This window comes from Seriola lalandi, unplaced genomic scaffold (assembly GCF_002814215.2).
Source record: "Seriola lalandi dorsalis isolate HSWRI2012SDOR001 ecotype SW California unplaced genomic scaffold, Sedor1 jcf7180002054144, whole genome shotgun sequence".
NCBI lineage: Eukaryota > Metazoa > Chordata > Actinopteri > Carangiformes > Carangidae > Seriola > Seriola lalandi.
Genome location: NW_019524697.1, coordinates 326,958 through 344,712, shown reverse-complemented (window position 1 = coordinate 344,712; position 17,755 = coordinate 326,958). Strand labels below are relative to the sequence as shown.

The following is a 17,755-nucleotide window of genomic DNA, read 5'->3' as shown; positions in this document are numbered from 1 at the left end:
GTTCAATTGTGAGTAAATGTCTGATCTAAAAAATGCTTTGGGTCTTGACAAATATTTGGGTAAGTGTATATTTTTTGGCCTCACTCCTTGTCTTGGCATTTTGTTGGCTCACACACCACCACTTTCTGACAACACATGCGGGCAGCACCCGCTGTTTACCACACAGCGGCCACACGACAGCTGTCAGGGCATTCCCAAATAATGAGGAATGCGAGAGAGTAAGAAAGAAGATGTCATTTCCAGCAATAAGGAGAGGAGATGTAAACATTAACTGAAATGATGGTAAATTACACTGCTGCACGGTGCTTTCACAGGCCTGTCTCCCCAGCACATCTGTGATTATAGGAAGACAGGGAGGGATGAGAGGTGAATCACTTCGGCCTTTCATGTGACCGGGGGATTGCCTCGGAGGGACGAGGCAGCAGCCCGTCACCATCACACACACCCGGAGCAGCTACAAATTAATTCATTCCAACAACAACCCCTGTCCTCACCTGCTGCAACACGCTCCGCCAGCAGTCGCGCAATCAACCAGCGAATTCCTTCCGCTCTGAGCTGTGAGGTGGAGGGTGAGGACAGGGGGGAGGGGGTTGTGGGCTCCATGTTGTGATTGTGATGTTGTGTAAATGACAGGTATGTTTGAATCCCACGTCTGATGCAAACATCACACCACCCACACCCCGTACTGGGGTCGGACAACAAACACGTTTTCTTCCAAAAACGTGAAAATACATGTCAAGATGACGGGGAGATCCAGAGATGACGGGTTATTCATTTGGTTTGGTTAAACACACATTGCGTGCAGCATAACATTGATCCACTCCATGTGTGCAATACGTATGGTCCAACACGTCCTTTAAGCCGAGTCTACGTGTGGCTTTTTTTTTTTTGATTGAATACACTTAAATGTTTCCTTCCAAATAGGGAAACAACTTGGAAATAATTTGACTGCAATTTATGACAACACGGTGAAGAGGAAGAAAGACTGATTGAGACAGAGAGGGCTGATTTAAGGCGGCCCGATGGGAGAGGAGAAAATCAGATCAAAGCTGAGCAGTTGTCAGCGTCCTCTTTTGTCTTTGCTAGGAATGAGAGGCAGAGCTGCAAGGCCTTAAAAAACAGCTGCCCTGAAGCAGACGGCTGCTCCCTCCCAGCTGACTGTCAGCTGTGCTTTCTGCCTCACTATTAAACACTAAATATTACATTAAACTATGCCAGTGTGTTTGAGGTGGTGCGTATATACTGGTCATGTATTATGTTCCATTTCACTGACCATTTTCAAGTACATTCTTTGCAGATGTAGATTTCTGGATGTATTGTTACTGCTGTTCCAGTCTGCCATCCAGTTCTATATGATACATAGATGTGCCAGTAGATCTATGACAATCTATTGAAAGATACTTGAAACTTGCTTTAGTTGTGTTCTTAATCAATCTGTAAGACCCTTCGTCTGTGCGTTACTCTATCATTGCATGATGATGCAGTTTAAATGTAAACTGATAAGAAAAGTTGCCACTAAAGCTGAAACAAAATCTGGAAAATTTTATGACAGCATATCTGATAACTGATTTATAATTCCCCAACTGCTCAAGTGTGAATATTTACTGGTTCTCTTAGTCCTCCGTTATAGGAAACTGAGTATTTTTGGACTGTTAATTGGCAAAAGGGGTGTGAAGGGTATTTCTCAGTTATTTTGACATTTTATACACCATAACAATGAAGTGATAAATAAAAAATAACTGACACATTTATCTCTAATCATCAAATGAATGTGAGTTCTACATCTTACAACAATAATGGAACCAAAACTAAAGCTGACTTGCTGTTCACTGTGAATGTTATGTCATGTTTTCATTTCATGTTTCAGTTTGAGTCTAGTAGTCTCTAGATTTTTTTTTTTTTTATTGTATGGAAATGAATGGAAACCAGTGGATACCTAGAACAGTAGAAAATATACATTTTCTATTAGCATGGTTTGCAAAATGAATAATTGTGATATAAAGTAAAAGTGATGTCTAGTAAATAAGCTAAAACATGCAAAAGCAGTGGTACAGTCTTTTATGCTGTATTAAATTTAGAGCGATGCCAACAGAAAATCTATATGTTAATGAATCAATATAACCTTCAACTGCACAAAGTTATTCAGTCTTGCTGCCAGAATATATTGGAGTCTTTCATTTGAAAAGAGAGCCCCCTCCCTTCCCTCCTCTCACCCTGTTTGAAATGCCTGTTAACGGGGCTCAAGTCAGTAATTGATTTTACCTCTCTAATCTCCTCTCTCTATTATGAGGAGATTTCTCCTCTGCACCTGGGGCCACCGCTCTTGTCTTTTTTTCTTATCTGCCTCTGAGTACACTAGCCCCTCCCAGTGGGGGTTGTACTAATCCCCATCCACCACACTGTTCTTGCACAGACATACACACACCCATGGGAGAACCCCACAGCCGGCAGCAGGCCAGACAGTGCCTTGAGCTGCCCGCCAGTCATGTAAAACAGACACAGATGGAGAAGCAAAACCAGACACAATACCAGTTTCAGTACAGTGGGAAGGAAACTGGTGTCAAGCTATAGCAACTAGAGTACCAACGTGTCAAAAGATTACAGGGGTGGAGGACAAAAGGTCTGGGTAAACTATACTTGCATCACATCACTTACCCTTCCACAGAGTCTTCTGTCACTTTAAAGTGGAACACATTTGGTTGAAGACAGTTGAGTCTGACATGACTTCAGTGTGACACCATAAATGATCCTCTGCCAGTGGGATTCAGCACTTCGGCCACCGCACACTTCAGATGAACAAGAGGGGAGCTGACAGTGACAGCTGCAGAGGAGGACAGAGGAGGATGGATAAAGATGGTCAGAGTACAGACAAACATCACAGAGAAACTCTGAATGTAGAGAAAAACATCTACTCTCAGAATTATATGTAAATACACTAGATAGGATGAGCAATTTGTCATGGGGAGTTGAAAATTCTAACTGTAAAAGTAGCTTTGATCATTTGATGAATAAAGAGGGAAAAAACTAAAAGATTACAAAATGAAAAGAGCCTCATGAATGATAATGTCTCATTTACATGGTTTTCCACTCAGCCTGACATTCCTCTCAGAAAGAAATCAGTAGGCCTTAGGCTACATGTGTTTTGTTTTATGTGTAAATGGTCTTAGATTTATGACATTTTTTGTAATGACTGTAATTATCTGTAGTTATGTATTTCTGTGTTTTTTTTTAGAGGTATGTGACCATTCTAACAAATAACATGTTAAAAGTAAAAGATATCATGGAATTATAGGAGACTTCTTGTAACATTACAGTAATGGATGGTAATTATTGTAAAGATTTATATAATGTACATTTTTCCAACATACTTTTTCTGGCACTATCACAGAACCAAAATAGTTTAATATCAGTTTATCAGTTTATCAGTTGTTTAAACAAGACTGGGTCAAAACATAGTATATGGCTGGACCGCCTACGGACAAACCTTTATTTTATAACCACGATGTCATCTGACAAAATCACCAAATACATAAATTAAAGACAAAGACTGTGCTGTGATTTTGTCTTAATTTACTTGTAAAATGATGACTCAGAGAGAAGGTTAGAAGCAACAGAATATATTTCTTATGTTGCCTCTCCACGGCCTCTGTCTGCAAACCACAACAGTTAAGTTTTTATTTACCTCAACTCCAGTGCTGATATTCAGTGCAACATCACGACCTTGAGTGTGATATTGCTTTTATACATTTCTATGAGCGCCATATTAGTTAAATAAACAACAACAGATTATGATTTGTTTTATTTATTTCATCGCTTATTCTGCAAATCCAACACAAATAGTTCCGCAACCAGACTGTTACTGGACTGTTGCTACACATAAACATTTTCCTGACCTGCACAATGCACACCAGCTTGCTACTTTGTCTTCACTTACCTCAGGAGTGCCCTGAAGTGTCCAGGCTTCTTCCCTTCATCCTTTTTCTGAGGATCAAACATAATTTAATTAAAATGTTAGTTCTGGAAATATATTCATCTTTGCGGTGAAAAGTTTGTTACAATCTAAGATAGATAACGAATGTTAATGTAACCCTGATTATTGGTTAAAAGAACACCTGTACATACATGTAGTTAAAAGTCTCAGTTCTGTTACAGCACTCATGTAATTGCCTCTTGTCAATCTATTTTATATAATGTGTAAAATACACATTTAGATGATTAGATTTTTAAGTGGGCAAAACATATGACTGATCATTGGTATTATGGCCATTCATTGATGAGCTTTTTGTTGGTCAAATCTGCATCTTTTTCTCACGATGCCTCTGGTGTATCTTCATCTAACTGTGAGCTGCTGTTGAGGCAAGCAGCTCGGATCCTGTCTCAGATTCCATTAGTCACGGTCAGGAAGGCCAGACACACTGGTTAAGACGCAGGCCCCTATAAACCAGAATACCCATTACAGTTGATTAAATGCAACCTCCTCTGTTAACAGAATAACTTTCACTTTCACCAATGTGCCCAATCTCTTCTACTCTATAGCTACTGTCCTCTCTAATGACAGTTTTTCTGCACACTAAAAGGTTCTATTATCTTCATTAAAAAGCAGGCCTACATATAGTGTAAGAAATCTGAAGCATCCATCAATAATTACAACAATCAACATGCATAAAAATGTATTTTCCTTAAACAAACATGTTCGTATGACAAAGTAATTTCTGACTATCATGCTGTCCGTCTACTGCAAATCAGTAGATGGTGGTAAACAACCATGACACCAACTCTGTTGTTTCCACTCCGTGTCAGCAGGTGGCAGCGTTAGAGAGGAGAAACAGTCACAGTCAAACATCCGTCAACAGACAGGACACCTCCAGCCCGTTTACAACCGTGCTGCTACCTCGTTTCATAACATCAGACTGACTATAAGTCAACATTTCTCTGTCCTCTGTCAGTTACTGTCATTTGATTAATGTTAGTCAGAGAAATGATTTGCATAAAGCAAATACTTTGCAAAAGACCTCGAATAAAAGTCGGACGTTTGTTTGGTGCAGCTTTCACCGCCTGCAGATGTTTCCGTGCAGAAACAGTAAGAAGTTACTTTTTCGGGTTGAGTGAAGTCATGTTTTCTGAACCTTAAAAACACAATGCATCGCAGTGAAGCTGACCTTGCAGTGCAACTTCTCGTCACCCCCCAGGTAAGACATGGATCCGGCGGACTGCCAGTAGTTCATCACAGCGGGTACGTGTGTGACCTCCCACCAACGCACAGGTTTCCGATGGGCAAGTTTCCCCGGGTTTTACACTTTCTAATCAAAGACCAAGTCATTACAGAGAAACAGGTGAGGGGGCATTGATATTTCCAACAAAAAATCCTTATGGCGATTATTATTATTATTAACTGATTAAATATCACCAATATCTTCTATTAGTTAATTAATTGATCACAATTTTGACAATTTATGAATGATTATGCTGCTTTCCATTGTCTTTGTGTCTGTAAATGGATCTTTTGCTTTGGGACTGTACTACCATTACAACCGTTAATGTTCTGTCTGTTTATAAATTATATGATTAATCAACAAAAATAGTAGAGGATTAATTGGTAGTGAAAAATCAGTTAGTTACAAGACTGATATTATTACTTGTTTTCCCACATTTTACTCTCTGTTTTCCTTCTTCAGTAGGTGTGGGTCCCTGAAATTGCCTCTAAAGATTTACTGAGCTGTGTGCACACTGAGGAATACCTGAACAACTTCATAAATGGGAAGGTAAATGAGCAAGAACAAAGGAGGACAGGTTTCTCCTGGAGCGAGGGCCTGGTGAGACGATGTCGATATGAAACAGGTGAGGAGGGGAGACCTGCAGCCAGAGGTGACTTCACAGCTGCATGCCCTGGAAAGATCACACCGCATGATCGGTTCACCTTGTCTCTTGTTGACAGGTGGGACTGTTCTGGCTGCTGAAGTCGCTCTGCAGAGGGGTCTGGCCTGCAGTACAGCAGGAGGAACCCATCATGCTTTTCCAAGCTTTGGTTCAGGGTTTTGTCTCCTCAATGACTTAGCAGTTGCAGCCAAATACCTGATGGGCAACTCATCGCCCAAGAGGAAGGTTCTGATTGTGGATCTAGACGTGCATCAGGTGGAATCAACTCATCTCTGCTACTTTTAACGCTGTAGGATCAGAACAATATGTCACAAGTACAACACTTTTTTTTTTAACACTAGTAAAAATTTAATTTTTTTTCATCCAACAGGGTGACGGCACAGCTTTCATATTTAAAGAGGAGACGTGTGTGTTTACATTCTCAGTGCATTGTGGGAAAAACTTCCCCCTCCGCAAACAACAGAGTGACCTAGATATCAGCGTGGAGGATGGGATGGAAGACAAGGACTACCTCTCCACAGGCATGTTAACTCAGGCAGTAATAATTAAACAGTGTTGCAGTCAAGTCACTAAATCTCAGTTTAGTCACAGTTCAAGATCCGTACTTTATTTTTCTATCTTTAATAAGAACTAACTATGTCTGATGATGGTCTCGGCAGTGGAGGCTCACCTTCCCTGGCTGCTGGAGACTTTTCGTCCAGACCTGGTGCTGTATGACGCAGGCGTCGACCCTCACTGGGAAGATGAACTCGGGAGGCTCCGCCTGACTGACCAAGGTGAGCGAGAACTTTGACGCACGACTATCTCTCCCCACATTTCGAGAGTGTTTTTATTTTTCAATGACTCTGTGTCTCCTAGGGCTGTATCAGAGAGATCTGTATGTGATGAAGACTGTGGTGAGCAGGGGCGTTCCTGTCGCTGCCGTTATTGGAGGAGGATATTCAAGAGACATCGACAAACTGGCCCTCAGACACTCCATCGTCCACAGAGCAGCAACTCAGGTACAGGAAACTCAGCTGCCTAAACAGGTGTTGCCAAATGGCCACTTTCAATACAGAAAGACTTACAGCAACAGTAAACATAATGTAACCACTGGTTTTTACTGGACGTGAGTGATTGTTGTATTCATGTTCTTCGTTTTTCAGGTTTGGAGGGAATGTGGAATGTAAAACCCTCATCCCCTGAATCAAGACGACCCTCAAAGCCTAACTGATACTTGATCTACCAATATTAATATGTGGTAATAAAAGAATCTGATGTGAATCACAACTTGTTTTATACTCTATATTAACAGGATGACATTTTTAATCAAGAATTATGAAAAAGATATTGGAGACAATGGACTTATATTGTAATCTGCTGGACAAATTATGTGATTTTAAATTTTTTGTGGTAGATTGGAACAAGATATTTACAGCTAACCTACATGCTGTATGTGTTAAGTAATGTATTCATTTGGAAATATAATTTGTTTTCATTTTTGAAAAGTTGGTGATCATGGTCATGCAAGTGACTTTCTAGTATAGCATGTGGTGTGTTGGCTGAAGGGGTTTAAGATGTCCAACTTTTTTACCTCATCAAGATACTTTATGGTTACTTCTGTAGTAGTAATTGTCTGTAGAACTATTAAATATTCTGTTATTGAACTATACACTCTGTGGTTGTCCCTGAATGTCAATCTACCAACGTATTACATGCATAAAATGTCAGTATATGCAATACAACAGCAGTCATGAACAAAAATATTTAATGAGGAAAAACAAATAAAGCATTTACATCAAGTCACATAAGACATTAAAGTACCAGTGTCACTTCAGAACAAACAGTTGGTCCACACATACTGTACTGATAAAGATGTGCACCGTCCTTGGCACAATGGATACAGATAACCCAGTATGTTTTCAAGTTTCACCTACAGTTGTCATTCACTGACATCAAGCAGCAACATCTTTGTGGTACAGTGCAATGTTTATTCACAGTATATGAGGCAGTTGATTTGCCGAAACATACTAGTGGTATATATTCAGCTTGTTACGAGACGACGACGCAGCTACTACAAGTATCAACATCAAGCACGCACATCGGCGGCGCGTTCTTAGAAACACTTCGAGAATGAAACGCAACAAGCAAATGGCACATATGCTTTGGAAGATTATTCTGCACAACTTTGAGCTCTTTTTATAATATAGTGTTTATGATAAATTACACATGAGCAGTTTACAGAAAGTCCCACCAAAAAGTACAGAACAGACACTCGCTGCTAGTTTAGCTCTTTGAATTCAGAGTTAAGGAACGTGCAGTTGTAAAAACAGGCAGACAACAAACAGTAAAGTAAGACTTTTTTCACTGAAATCAAAGCATTGAAACGGATAAGAGCAGATGGAAGAGCATACTATTGTCTCAGAAATTCCCCTTTGGCTAGTATAATAGTCCAAAGAGAAAAACAGTGCATTTCTTAACATCTCTCTTGCAGAAATGCTCTTTAAAAAGAGTTAAAATCCTGGAGCTTCCTGTGGTTTGATGATAAAATCTAATTCTTGACACCAAAGCGAAACACACACACACTGGATTTCTGGATACTGCTTGTTGGTTTCATGGATTGAAATAAAATAAATACTTTAAAAACATGGAAACATGGTTAACAGTGATAGCCATTGTTGAACACTGCCTTCCTGTGCGAAAACATCTCAGAGATGCCATTTAAATTAATGCTAGATATAAATAAGTCTGTCAGCTGCTGCTGACGGCGATAATAAAAAATTACATTTTCCAAACAGTTCAGGAGAGAGCTGCAGCAGTGGAGTGGTTTCCTTTAGTGTTTAGTGTACCTTCAACAATGGCTAAATCTGTACCTTTGCACACTTACAAGAATGTAAAAATCATCAAATGTGTGTTTCAGTGCTAAAACTTGAGGCAGAGTTGATGCAAAGTAAAATCAGACAAGTTAAAAATCATATTTTCCACAACTGAACTTTTTCTGCCACCACACACCAGTTGGCATGATCAAAGTAGGTGTGTTTGACATGAAGCTCTGCAACGTGATTCTCTATCAGCTCTGCCAGTTCTCCCTCCCTGAAGACGTGATAGTACCTCAGGCAGGAGCCTTCCATCTGTCCCTCGCTCCCCTGAGGACTCTCTGTGCTTTCCTGCGGCTCTTTTACCAGTGGCCCTACTTCACTTTCATCTCCAGACTGCTTCCTGTGCTCCGTCTGGAAAGGCACCAGATCTGGCAGGGCCAGAGAGCCACACTCCTGGGCTAAAGATACTGAGACACTCTGGTTTTCTGTGCCGTTGCTGTTGTTGTTGTTGTTGCCCCCAGGATCATTTTGTCCCTTGTGCAGTTCTGTGACCGAGTCAAAGACGTCCTCCTCTGATCCGATCACAGGCGGAGGAGAAAAGAAGCTGGAGACCTGCTTGATGAGGCCTCGTCCTCTCCCGCACTGGCTGGCCCTGTTCCCCTCGTTTTCACCCGTGGGTGAAGATAAAGTGCTCAGGTCTCTGGAGGACGACCGGGAGATGGCTAAACTTCCAAAGTCGAACACAGAATCCAAAGACCTAGAGAAGAACCACAGTCTCTGAGTCCTCTGCTGCGGCGTGGTGCAGGTCAGGTCTTCTTCGTCTGCCACAGAGGATGTGCTTCTAACCTTCCTGTGCTTGTCAGTGTTGTCTATGGCTTCGCTCACGCTCTGTGCAGTGGCCCTCCTTCTGGTTTTGGCGTGCTCTCTATTGAAGCCAGAGGGCGAATGAGGGTTGGGGTTCCAGGGAACGAAAATGTCCTGTTTCTCAAATTTACGACGTTTCTGCTCCATGGCCCACACATAAATCATGATGCGTCCACCCACACGCAGGGTGCGAGCCATCTCCTTTATTGCTCGAATACGGCGCTCTTTGGTGGACAAATGATGGATGACTGTGACAAAAATATTAATTTATCAGAATTAAGTAGGATGGTGAGTAGGCATTTATTTAATTATGATGAACTGTCACATTCAGCACTTGCAGTCAACAAACACATTATGTACACTGTGTATGGCACACCAGATAAATTAATAGTGTGGGTGTCTGCTTTTGGTCCTAATTGCACTCTTTTGTTGGAGGACACACATGAATTATTTCACTATGTTGGCCTGGCAACACAGACTGGAGGTAAACTGATGTTTATCATTATTATGAGTTCATTAAATTTGAGGCAAACGGCAGCTGCATCAGTTGAACTTCATGCATATGAAGGGAGTGATTTGTTACTGAGTGAGAGGGATCAACAGGATCCAAACCTCACTTTAACTGCGCGTGTGTGTCTGTGTGTGTGTGTGTGTGCGTGTGTGTGTGTGTCGGTGTCGGTGTCAATTACCTGCAATAGAGAGCACAGCGTCGAAGCAGCTGTCTCTGTAAGGCAAATGCAGCCCATCGCACATCTGGACCTCATGTCCCTGGCTCCAGGCAAAGTCCACCAGGGGGCGACAAACGTCACACCCCAGCTTGAACACCTCCTTGTTGATGTGGAGGTACTTGCCATTGCCACAACCTGCCAAGGACAACACAATCAGCTACCGCGCTATAGACTGATGAGGAATGATTACTGGTCTGATTACATTTAAAACACATCTTCTCTTTTAAGGGGAAGACAATTTTAGAATTAGTTGTGTTTTCAAAAACAAAAAAAAACCCAACAGAAGAAGCACAAATGATGTGTGAATCTAGTGTCATTACATTACTGCTGGAGGTGACACCTACCAATGTCAGCGACGATGCTTCCCGGCTGCAGGTCCAGCAGAAACTGTCGCACCTTTGGCCAGGCTTTATAGCGGCTGTCATTAAAATATGGAGCAATCTTGTCATAGACACTGTGCACATGGTCTCTCTCGAGCTGGCTGGCAGCCTCCTCCATCATGTTTGTCCAGGCTGCCTCATGCAGCGGCCTCACACCATCATGCCTGTGGGGACAAACATCTATCTGCTTATTTCGCAATGATAAATCTATCAAGTAGTCACTCTACTTCATTAAGGAAAAAAAAAAAAAGAAAAGAGCAACAGGGGAACAGCGCCGAGGTGTCCCTCTCTACATGCTTGTTAAAGTCCAACAAGGTCAGCAGGAAACCTTAATCAGCAGACACACTGAAACATCTGTCAGGCAGCAAGGGTAATTTAACGCCGAACCCTTGGCTTTGTACTCGAAGGACCTGCTGCGGTCTCAATCAGTAACGCTTCTTACATCCACCCTGCAGTGCTCCAGGAGGACACACTGATGTTAAGCCATATGAATACATGTTGTCAGGTTTAATTTGTTATTAACTGTCTGTTACTGAAACAAAACGGGAGGGGAGTCCGAGGAGGCAGTCCCACGACTCAGCGGGTCCATTTTCAAAGCGGCCGCGTCAAATTGTTTTCATGGCGATGCAGAGGCAAAAGGTCAACACATTAATCATTTTGGGAACAAGATGCAAAACAAAACGTCAGTCATGTCTGAAACAGAGTTCCTTTTACAAAGATTTTCATCAGCCGAGTGAAGCATTCGATAGGTTACCACCATGCAGCTGCTGCAGCTGCTGGGTTTTAAAGATCATAATATTTCTTTCAGCGTCACAGGCAATGGAAGATTTCAGCACCAGCTCACGTTCTAGGAATCACTTTCACCTACAATGACTCTCATTGCTTCTGAGGCGGACTTTAAATTTCCCTGGAAATTCAAGGCTAATGCATACACATATGCATAGATCTTCATTCTGGTTACATTATTTTCCATCATCTGACAGCACTGCAGAACTGAATATCATTTAACTGTGTTACAGCTTTACTGGAGATTGTTTCTCTAATCTTCACATGAAACATTTTCATCTACATTACATAATTGGCCAAATTCATACTACTTCCATTGTTTTACCTATTGAGGATTACTGGGAAATCATATTATATATATTATTTTGTGTATATAACAATGTCATAAATAATAGCTTGTCACATTAATGAGTATTTTACTGCTGAATTTTCAGAGATGCATTACAGAATTTCAGAGTGAATTTGGGGATTATGTAATTGTGATGTTTGTGTTATGTCTGGTTTTCACAGCTCCCACTGCAGTCTTCTCAGTGTATTAGGATGCGGCCCACAGCTCCTGCAGTGCTGTTGCGGCTCCCTCAAGCACTATATGCATGAAGAGTTCTTCTACGTTATTATCCAAAGGATTACATTGTTATTTTGGGGGAAAACTTCTGTGCATTTGGCCTGTGTAGCTATCTTTCATAGCATATTATCACCTGCTTTAATTAATTTCATGTAAAGCAAAACCACACATAACAGTTTCCACCACATGCTGACCACAATGAGATTTTATAAGCACGCTTGTACAAACTGCAAATGTTCACAAAGCTGGAGAATTTAATTCAAGTGTAGTAATTTTAATAACAACACTTTTTTTTTTTTATTCCAAAGCTTATAAAAGTTAAATTCATCACATGCTTTCTTGCAACAGTGATATATCAGCAATTCTGTTGCCGTTCATAAATTTTAAATGACTAAGTTTATTAAAAAATTGCGGCCTGCTAGAACTATTTTGCTTTTAAAATCTTTTGTGGGCTACATTTCTTTAACTTCAATGAGGATAATACCATTTTAATTTGATAATAGAAAAAAGGGGTTGCTTTCTAACTACTGAATAAGGCCAGCAGAGAGGCAAGCGCTCACTTTCTTCCTCAGCATTCACAATATTAAGCAACAAATCATCATTAAATCATACTGTAAAGTGCTGTGGGGTTACGTCCGTCTGTTTCTTTGAAATCACTGACAGGGATGCAGTCAGGACTGTGACACACTTCAAATCTTCAAGCTGAGGAATGTGACAAAGATTTTCTGCTTTATGTGATGTAGAGATGATTTGCTCCTTTGAATCACATGTGATGGATGAAAGGTGTCGGTGCAGACCCATCCCAGCAGACATCATACATCAATGCCATCATGTCGCTGTCATATGTTGCCAAGTCAATAAGCGCTGTTATAAAGTCATCGCTGTTTATGTTTTTCCTCCAACTACATTAGTTTCGCCACAGTGAGAAAATCTGCTTATGATGGTTTTAGTATTTTCTTAGATGCCATTTATATTTGGAATTTAAAAAGTCTGGGATTGTGGACATTTATCTTACTGCTACATATCTTACCCAGTCTATCACGTACCTATTTATTTTTGTTTTGTCTGTAAAGAAATTCTCAATAACATGTCTAAACCAAAGTAACACAACCTAATGAACCATGTAATGCCACAGTGCACTTTGCTGATGAGGTTAACCAGCAGGAAAGCTATCAGACATTTCCCCTCTGCCTCTCTCAGAAGATATTAAACTGATATGTCCTTGAATGTAATATTCACTGGTGCCCAATGTGCACCAGTGTACACACTGAACATGTGCTGGGAACATTTACCACAGGATATTAGCAACAAAAGCCGGGCTGTGCAACATGAAATGTAAATATTCTTCTCTACAAACTGATAGCCAGATCTGTACCCTCGCTGTGCATTAACAGCCTTGTCTGAATACTCCTCCGCTGGCACATATAGTGTGTGCAGCATCCCATCTTCCTTCCCTCAGACCTATTTCTGGACCACCATCATCTGCATCATCCCAGCCAAGTGGAAGCAAAACATCCCTTATGTAATGTTGTAATCTGGCCTCGTTCAGTATTGTCTTTGCTCTATTCCGCCCGATTTCCCCCCTCTGCTTACTAAACTGTGGTAGTCCTCGGCTGACATTATGTAACCGGCAGCTGGGGAGGCTGAGAGCACTGCCTCTGACTGACAATGGGGACTAAAATTAAATCAGGGGACAGAAGCAACGTCTGGCACACGGATTTTTCCAAGGTATAGGACGTTGACTGGATGAAGATAAAATCAGCCATCACATTTTGGGTCTTTTGTGGTTGCATATAGCTCTCCTGGCGAATATCTAAATATCAGCCAGTTCCATCACAAGATATTTTGGTCACAATAGCTCACATTTGCCTTAAACCCCTCATCATTCTGCACTTATCAAACTTTAAATGTTCCTGGACCATGTTGATAACTGAGCCCTCCCCGTTGCCTTGATGAGATTGGTGTTGTTTATTATGAACAGACAGGGCAGCACAGTGATTCTGCCAGCTGCCATTGGCCCCCTATATGAACACACAGGGAGACACAGAGAACAGGTTTACCCAGGTTCACCCAAGTCTGCCAGCAGTTAATGACTCAACATCAACATGTGGAGAGAGGATGTTTGCTAAACTTGGACTCCCCTCACTGCTGCAAGCATATATTGTTCTGAGCGGTAATGTATGGGACCTATACACTGTAATATGTTTTGAAGATATGCAGAAATTAATTAAACTTATATATAGTAATAGAGCACAACCATTGGACAGACTAAATCCAATTCAGTTAACTCAAACTCATTGAGGCTATTTCCTTTTTTTGTGTATTCCAAATTACACACTGGATATCAGACTTGTCCTTCATTTGGGCTGCTACTTTATGCAGCTTCAAAGTTTCTTAAATGGATGCGTTCAAAACTAGACAAAACAATAAATCCAAGGTCGGTTTTTTTAGAGGCAATTAACCAATCAAAAACATAACACATGCTGCAATAACTGCTATCATCATGTCAACATTTCCCCATTCTCTGCTGCATCCTACTCATCCACCGAAAACGCAAACCCACTTACCGAACGTGCAAACCGCCGCGGAATTATCCGCCTCTGTCCTCAGGTCGCCGGAGGTAAACTTCCCTCTCTGCACATGCGATTCATCTACACGATGGATCTGCCGCGAGGATCAGAGGCACGCGCTCGACACGGCGACAGCGGGCGCATTATCAAGGACTGCGAGAGGACCGATAACGTGAGCCGAAAGGGAATACCTGTCGTGTGTGACCTCCAGCAGCGCACCGGCCGCCGGACTCTATCATATCCATAGCATGTTGAACCCCACACCTGTCAAGGTAGAATTAAATTACAGCGACTTTTCCGGTGAGGTGTTTCAAAATTACAGCCTCATTAGTGAAAGTGTGAAAACGCTGTAAGCAAATACTGTGTTAACCCTAAACTTTCTATCATAACACGAGAAATGATAGTCAACTAGTACTGTAAGATAAGATTAAGAAAATTCCGTAAATGAATATTGAACAGAATGGTGTGGGCAGATGTTGTTCCTGTCAATAAACAGTGATCAGAGCTGAAACAGAAATTGAAAAAAAAGGACGCATAAATCACAGGATCCTGATGATTGCCTTTTGAGGTTTCTTATCTAATGAACAGAAAACAACAAACAATGACATGACACAGAGCTACACGGGAACAGTAATTCACAACCTATTACAACAACCTATCCAAGTCTATTTTTCTTGTTCTCTTCTGCCCTCGTGAATGATTTGTTTTAAGATTTATGTGTTTGGCTGAATGGATGCAGATGATGAGCAGCGCCAGATAAGCTTCTCTTAGGAGTATTATACCAGTATTGAAGAAAATACTGAATTAAGTGCTTTTGGTGTAATAAAAACAACCAAGGTAAAAGGAGGGACATTTGATTATTTCACCATGGTGTCCATTATAGCTATCATATGCACGTGGATATGAATTGTATTCACTTTATTCTAGTATTTACTGCACATTTGTCTATTTGCATTCTGTACTGCTTCTATGCAACAGCTCAATATGTGACATTTTACATTCAATAATACACAAGTTCACGCTCTTATTTTGAAGAGCGTATGATCCAGTGTCCGGTCTTATTATTGTTGATTTGACTCAGCTGGTTGGTCGTCAGTGTGTAAAAAAGATGACACGCTGTGCGATTGCAGAACACGGTTGTCATTGGCTGTCAGCCTCACGTGACAACCACAATAAACAACGTGAACTGGAGTCGACAGACAACACCTCGTGCTCCACTTAAAATGAGTTTCACAGAGAACATTTATTAAATGACTTTTCCCCATAGGTTAATGATGATAAATGATTTTAAAACAGCCATCATTGTGCGCAAATCTGTTATTCTCATGAGAGCTTTCATTTAATGCTTCATTCCTTTTTCCATCAGGCTAAATTGCACCAGGAGGAAAATACTGACAAGAAACCGACAGCTATCTATAAGATGTACATTTACTTCATAGCCTACATGCTGACATAACTACTAGGTATACTAATGTGCTCATATATGACCCATATGTTTTTGTAAAACATAAATGATAATAAATAATGCTCTGTGAAGCCGTGCGTTACAACTTCCTCTCTTTAGCACCAAGAGTAAGGATACAGTGAGAGGTCTACATGAGTGTTTCCTGTTCATCCTGATTTTCCACTTGCAGTGGAGGTTATAATAATGCAACAACTGCATATAAAACATTGAGTTCTGTACCATTAGGCATTGCTTGGTGGGGTGGTAATTAGCACCCATTAGCCTGTCATGTCCAGTTTTTGTTGTCCTCTGGGTGTCAGCTCTAATTTCATCTGCCCTTTCGGTCTCTAAGATGGTTAATAGCAGTGACTTAATTGTGACTCAACACTGCCATTCAGGGAGCCCACATCTCCCTCTGTGTCTACCGCAGGCTGCCTCACTTTACAATTGTACACCTTCACACCTGGGAGGTGCACAGCACAAACACACGTACACAGTGAGCCAGCAAACAAGGTGAGATGTTGAAAACACTCTTGTCCCCTCAGGTGAGGTTCAGCAGCTGGTAAACAACAGTAACCTTGTAAACCTCCACCCCCACATCGCTGCTGTTAATGTCAGCTTCTGTTCCATTGCTCTGTTTAATCTGCCCAATCATGAATTCAGGTAGTAGTCAGGCACCATCGTACATGATGTTTGTGTTTCAAGGACTCTTATCAGCCCCCAGCCTGAAAATCAAGAGAGAGCATCTGGCTGAGGAAATAGAGGCACACAGAAAATGCGGGATATAAAAGAGGAGGTAACTAATAGTCAAAAGCAGAGTCATATCCGTTGGTTGATTTAAGCTATTGCCATTCACGGTGTATTTGTGTATTTGCAGTGCCACTAGAGGAAGCATGGGCATGTTAGCTCCTCCAGGGATTAATGTTCATGAGTTTTCCTGTTTCTCACATCCTGTTGTTGGAAAATCAGCAGGATATTGTGTCACTGTTACACAAATTACAGTTCACAGTTGCCAAAGCCTTGCTGGGAGTTCTATTGTAGTATTACTAATAAAGGACCTCTGGTTTTCTGGGTGATTTAAATCCCTGTGACCATGCAGCGCTGACATATGAGAGCGTATTCATAGATTTGCTGTAGCATAAAGGATAAATGTAAAACATTGCCAACAATTACTGTATATAAAGAGTGAAAAATACTGCTTAGTTTAACTTAAACTACATTAAATAAAAGTACAATTTGAACAATTTAATCAAAGTTGAAATCCACTGTACATTCATGAGATAAAGGCTTGCTGGAGCTGCTGAAGCTCTCTGCACAGTATAATTAAAGGAAGAAAGTCTTACAATAAGTGATCTTCTAATAATAGAAAGATCATTTCTATACATGCTCCAGGAAGGTCACTGAAAGAAAGCCTTTCTAAGTAAATGGATAGTGCAAAGATTGGAGTGTGCTATAATCAAATCCCAATAGCTACCAATAGAAATTACAAGGAAAGACATGTGGTTACCCACATGAGGTCACGTCTCAGATAATGTGTGTGTGAAGGAGGCAAACTGACCACCCATGTTGGGAACTCTGTGTTGACTACCAGCTTGTCTGCATTAGGCCAAACTGCTGCCAAATAGAATAATCTTGTTTTTCTGTGGAAATGAGCTGTTCATTTCATTTCCTAGAGCAGTTCATATCACTGTGTGTAACAAAGTGTCCAATGCTCCTGCTCATGTACAGACCACGGCTTCATCA

The 17,755-nt window shown here is 41.0% G+C and overlaps 2 protein-coding genes across 2 annotated transcripts; one reads left to right on the top strand and one right to left on the bottom strand.

Annotated features, from left to right (window-relative positions):
- The first annotated feature begins 4,844 nt into the window (after positions 1-4,844).
- hdac12 (histone deacetylase 12) lies at positions 4,845-7,528 on the top strand. Its single transcript, XM_023403557.2, has 8 exons — positions 4,845-5,080; positions 5,190-5,333; positions 5,679-5,838; positions 5,936-6,132; positions 6,248-6,398; positions 6,537-6,653; positions 6,736-6,878; positions 7,023-7,528. The coding sequence occupies exons 1-8, from the start codon at positions 4,964-4,966 to the stop codon at positions 7,044-7,046; spliced, it is 1,053 nt and encodes a 350-aa protein (XP_023259325.1). The 5' UTR covers positions 4,845-4,963; the 3' UTR covers positions 7,047-7,528.
- Positions 7,529-7,607: 79 nt separating this feature from the next.
- Positions 7,608-14,841, bottom strand: trmt9b (tRNA methyltransferase 9B). Its single transcript, XM_023403555.2, has 4 exons — positions 14,566-14,841; positions 10,612-10,811; positions 10,229-10,402; positions 7,608-9,787 (listed from the first exon to the last, which is right to left on the bottom strand). The coding sequence occupies exons 2-4, from the start codon at positions 10,766-10,768 to the stop codon at positions 8,829-8,831; spliced, it is 1,290 nt and encodes a 429-aa protein (XP_023259323.1). The 5' UTR covers positions 10,769-10,811; positions 14,566-14,841; the 3' UTR covers positions 7,608-8,828.
- Positions 14,842-17,755: the final 2,914 nt, after the last annotated feature.

Excerpts from the sequence above, each read along its gene's own strand:
- hdac12 (XM_023403557.2), top strand. The coding sequence starts at position 4,964 with ATGTTAGTCAGAGAAATGATTTGCATAAAGCAAATACTTTGCAAAAGA. Across the intron at positions 5,081-5,189 it reads GATGTTTCCGTGCAGAAACA|GTAAGACATGGATCCGGCGG; the intron begins GTAAGAAGTTAC and ends GTCACCCCCCAG. Across the intron at positions 5,839-5,935 it reads ACGATGTCGATATGAAACAG|GTGGGACTGTTCTGGCTGCT; the intron begins GTGAGGAGGGGA and ends TCTTGTTGACAG.
- trmt9b (XM_023403555.2), bottom strand. The coding sequence starts at position 10,768 with ATGATGGAGGAGGCTGCCAGCCAGCTCGAGAGAGACCATGTGCACAGT. Across the intron at positions 10,403-10,611 it reads AAGCATCGTCGCTGACATTG|GTTGTGGCAATGGCAAGTAC; the intron begins GTAGGTGTCACC and ends TGTCCTTGGCAG. Across the intron at positions 9,788-10,228 it reads CGCTGTGCTCTCTATTGCAG|TCATCCATCATTTGTCCACC; the intron begins GTAATTGACACC and ends TTTTTGTCACAG.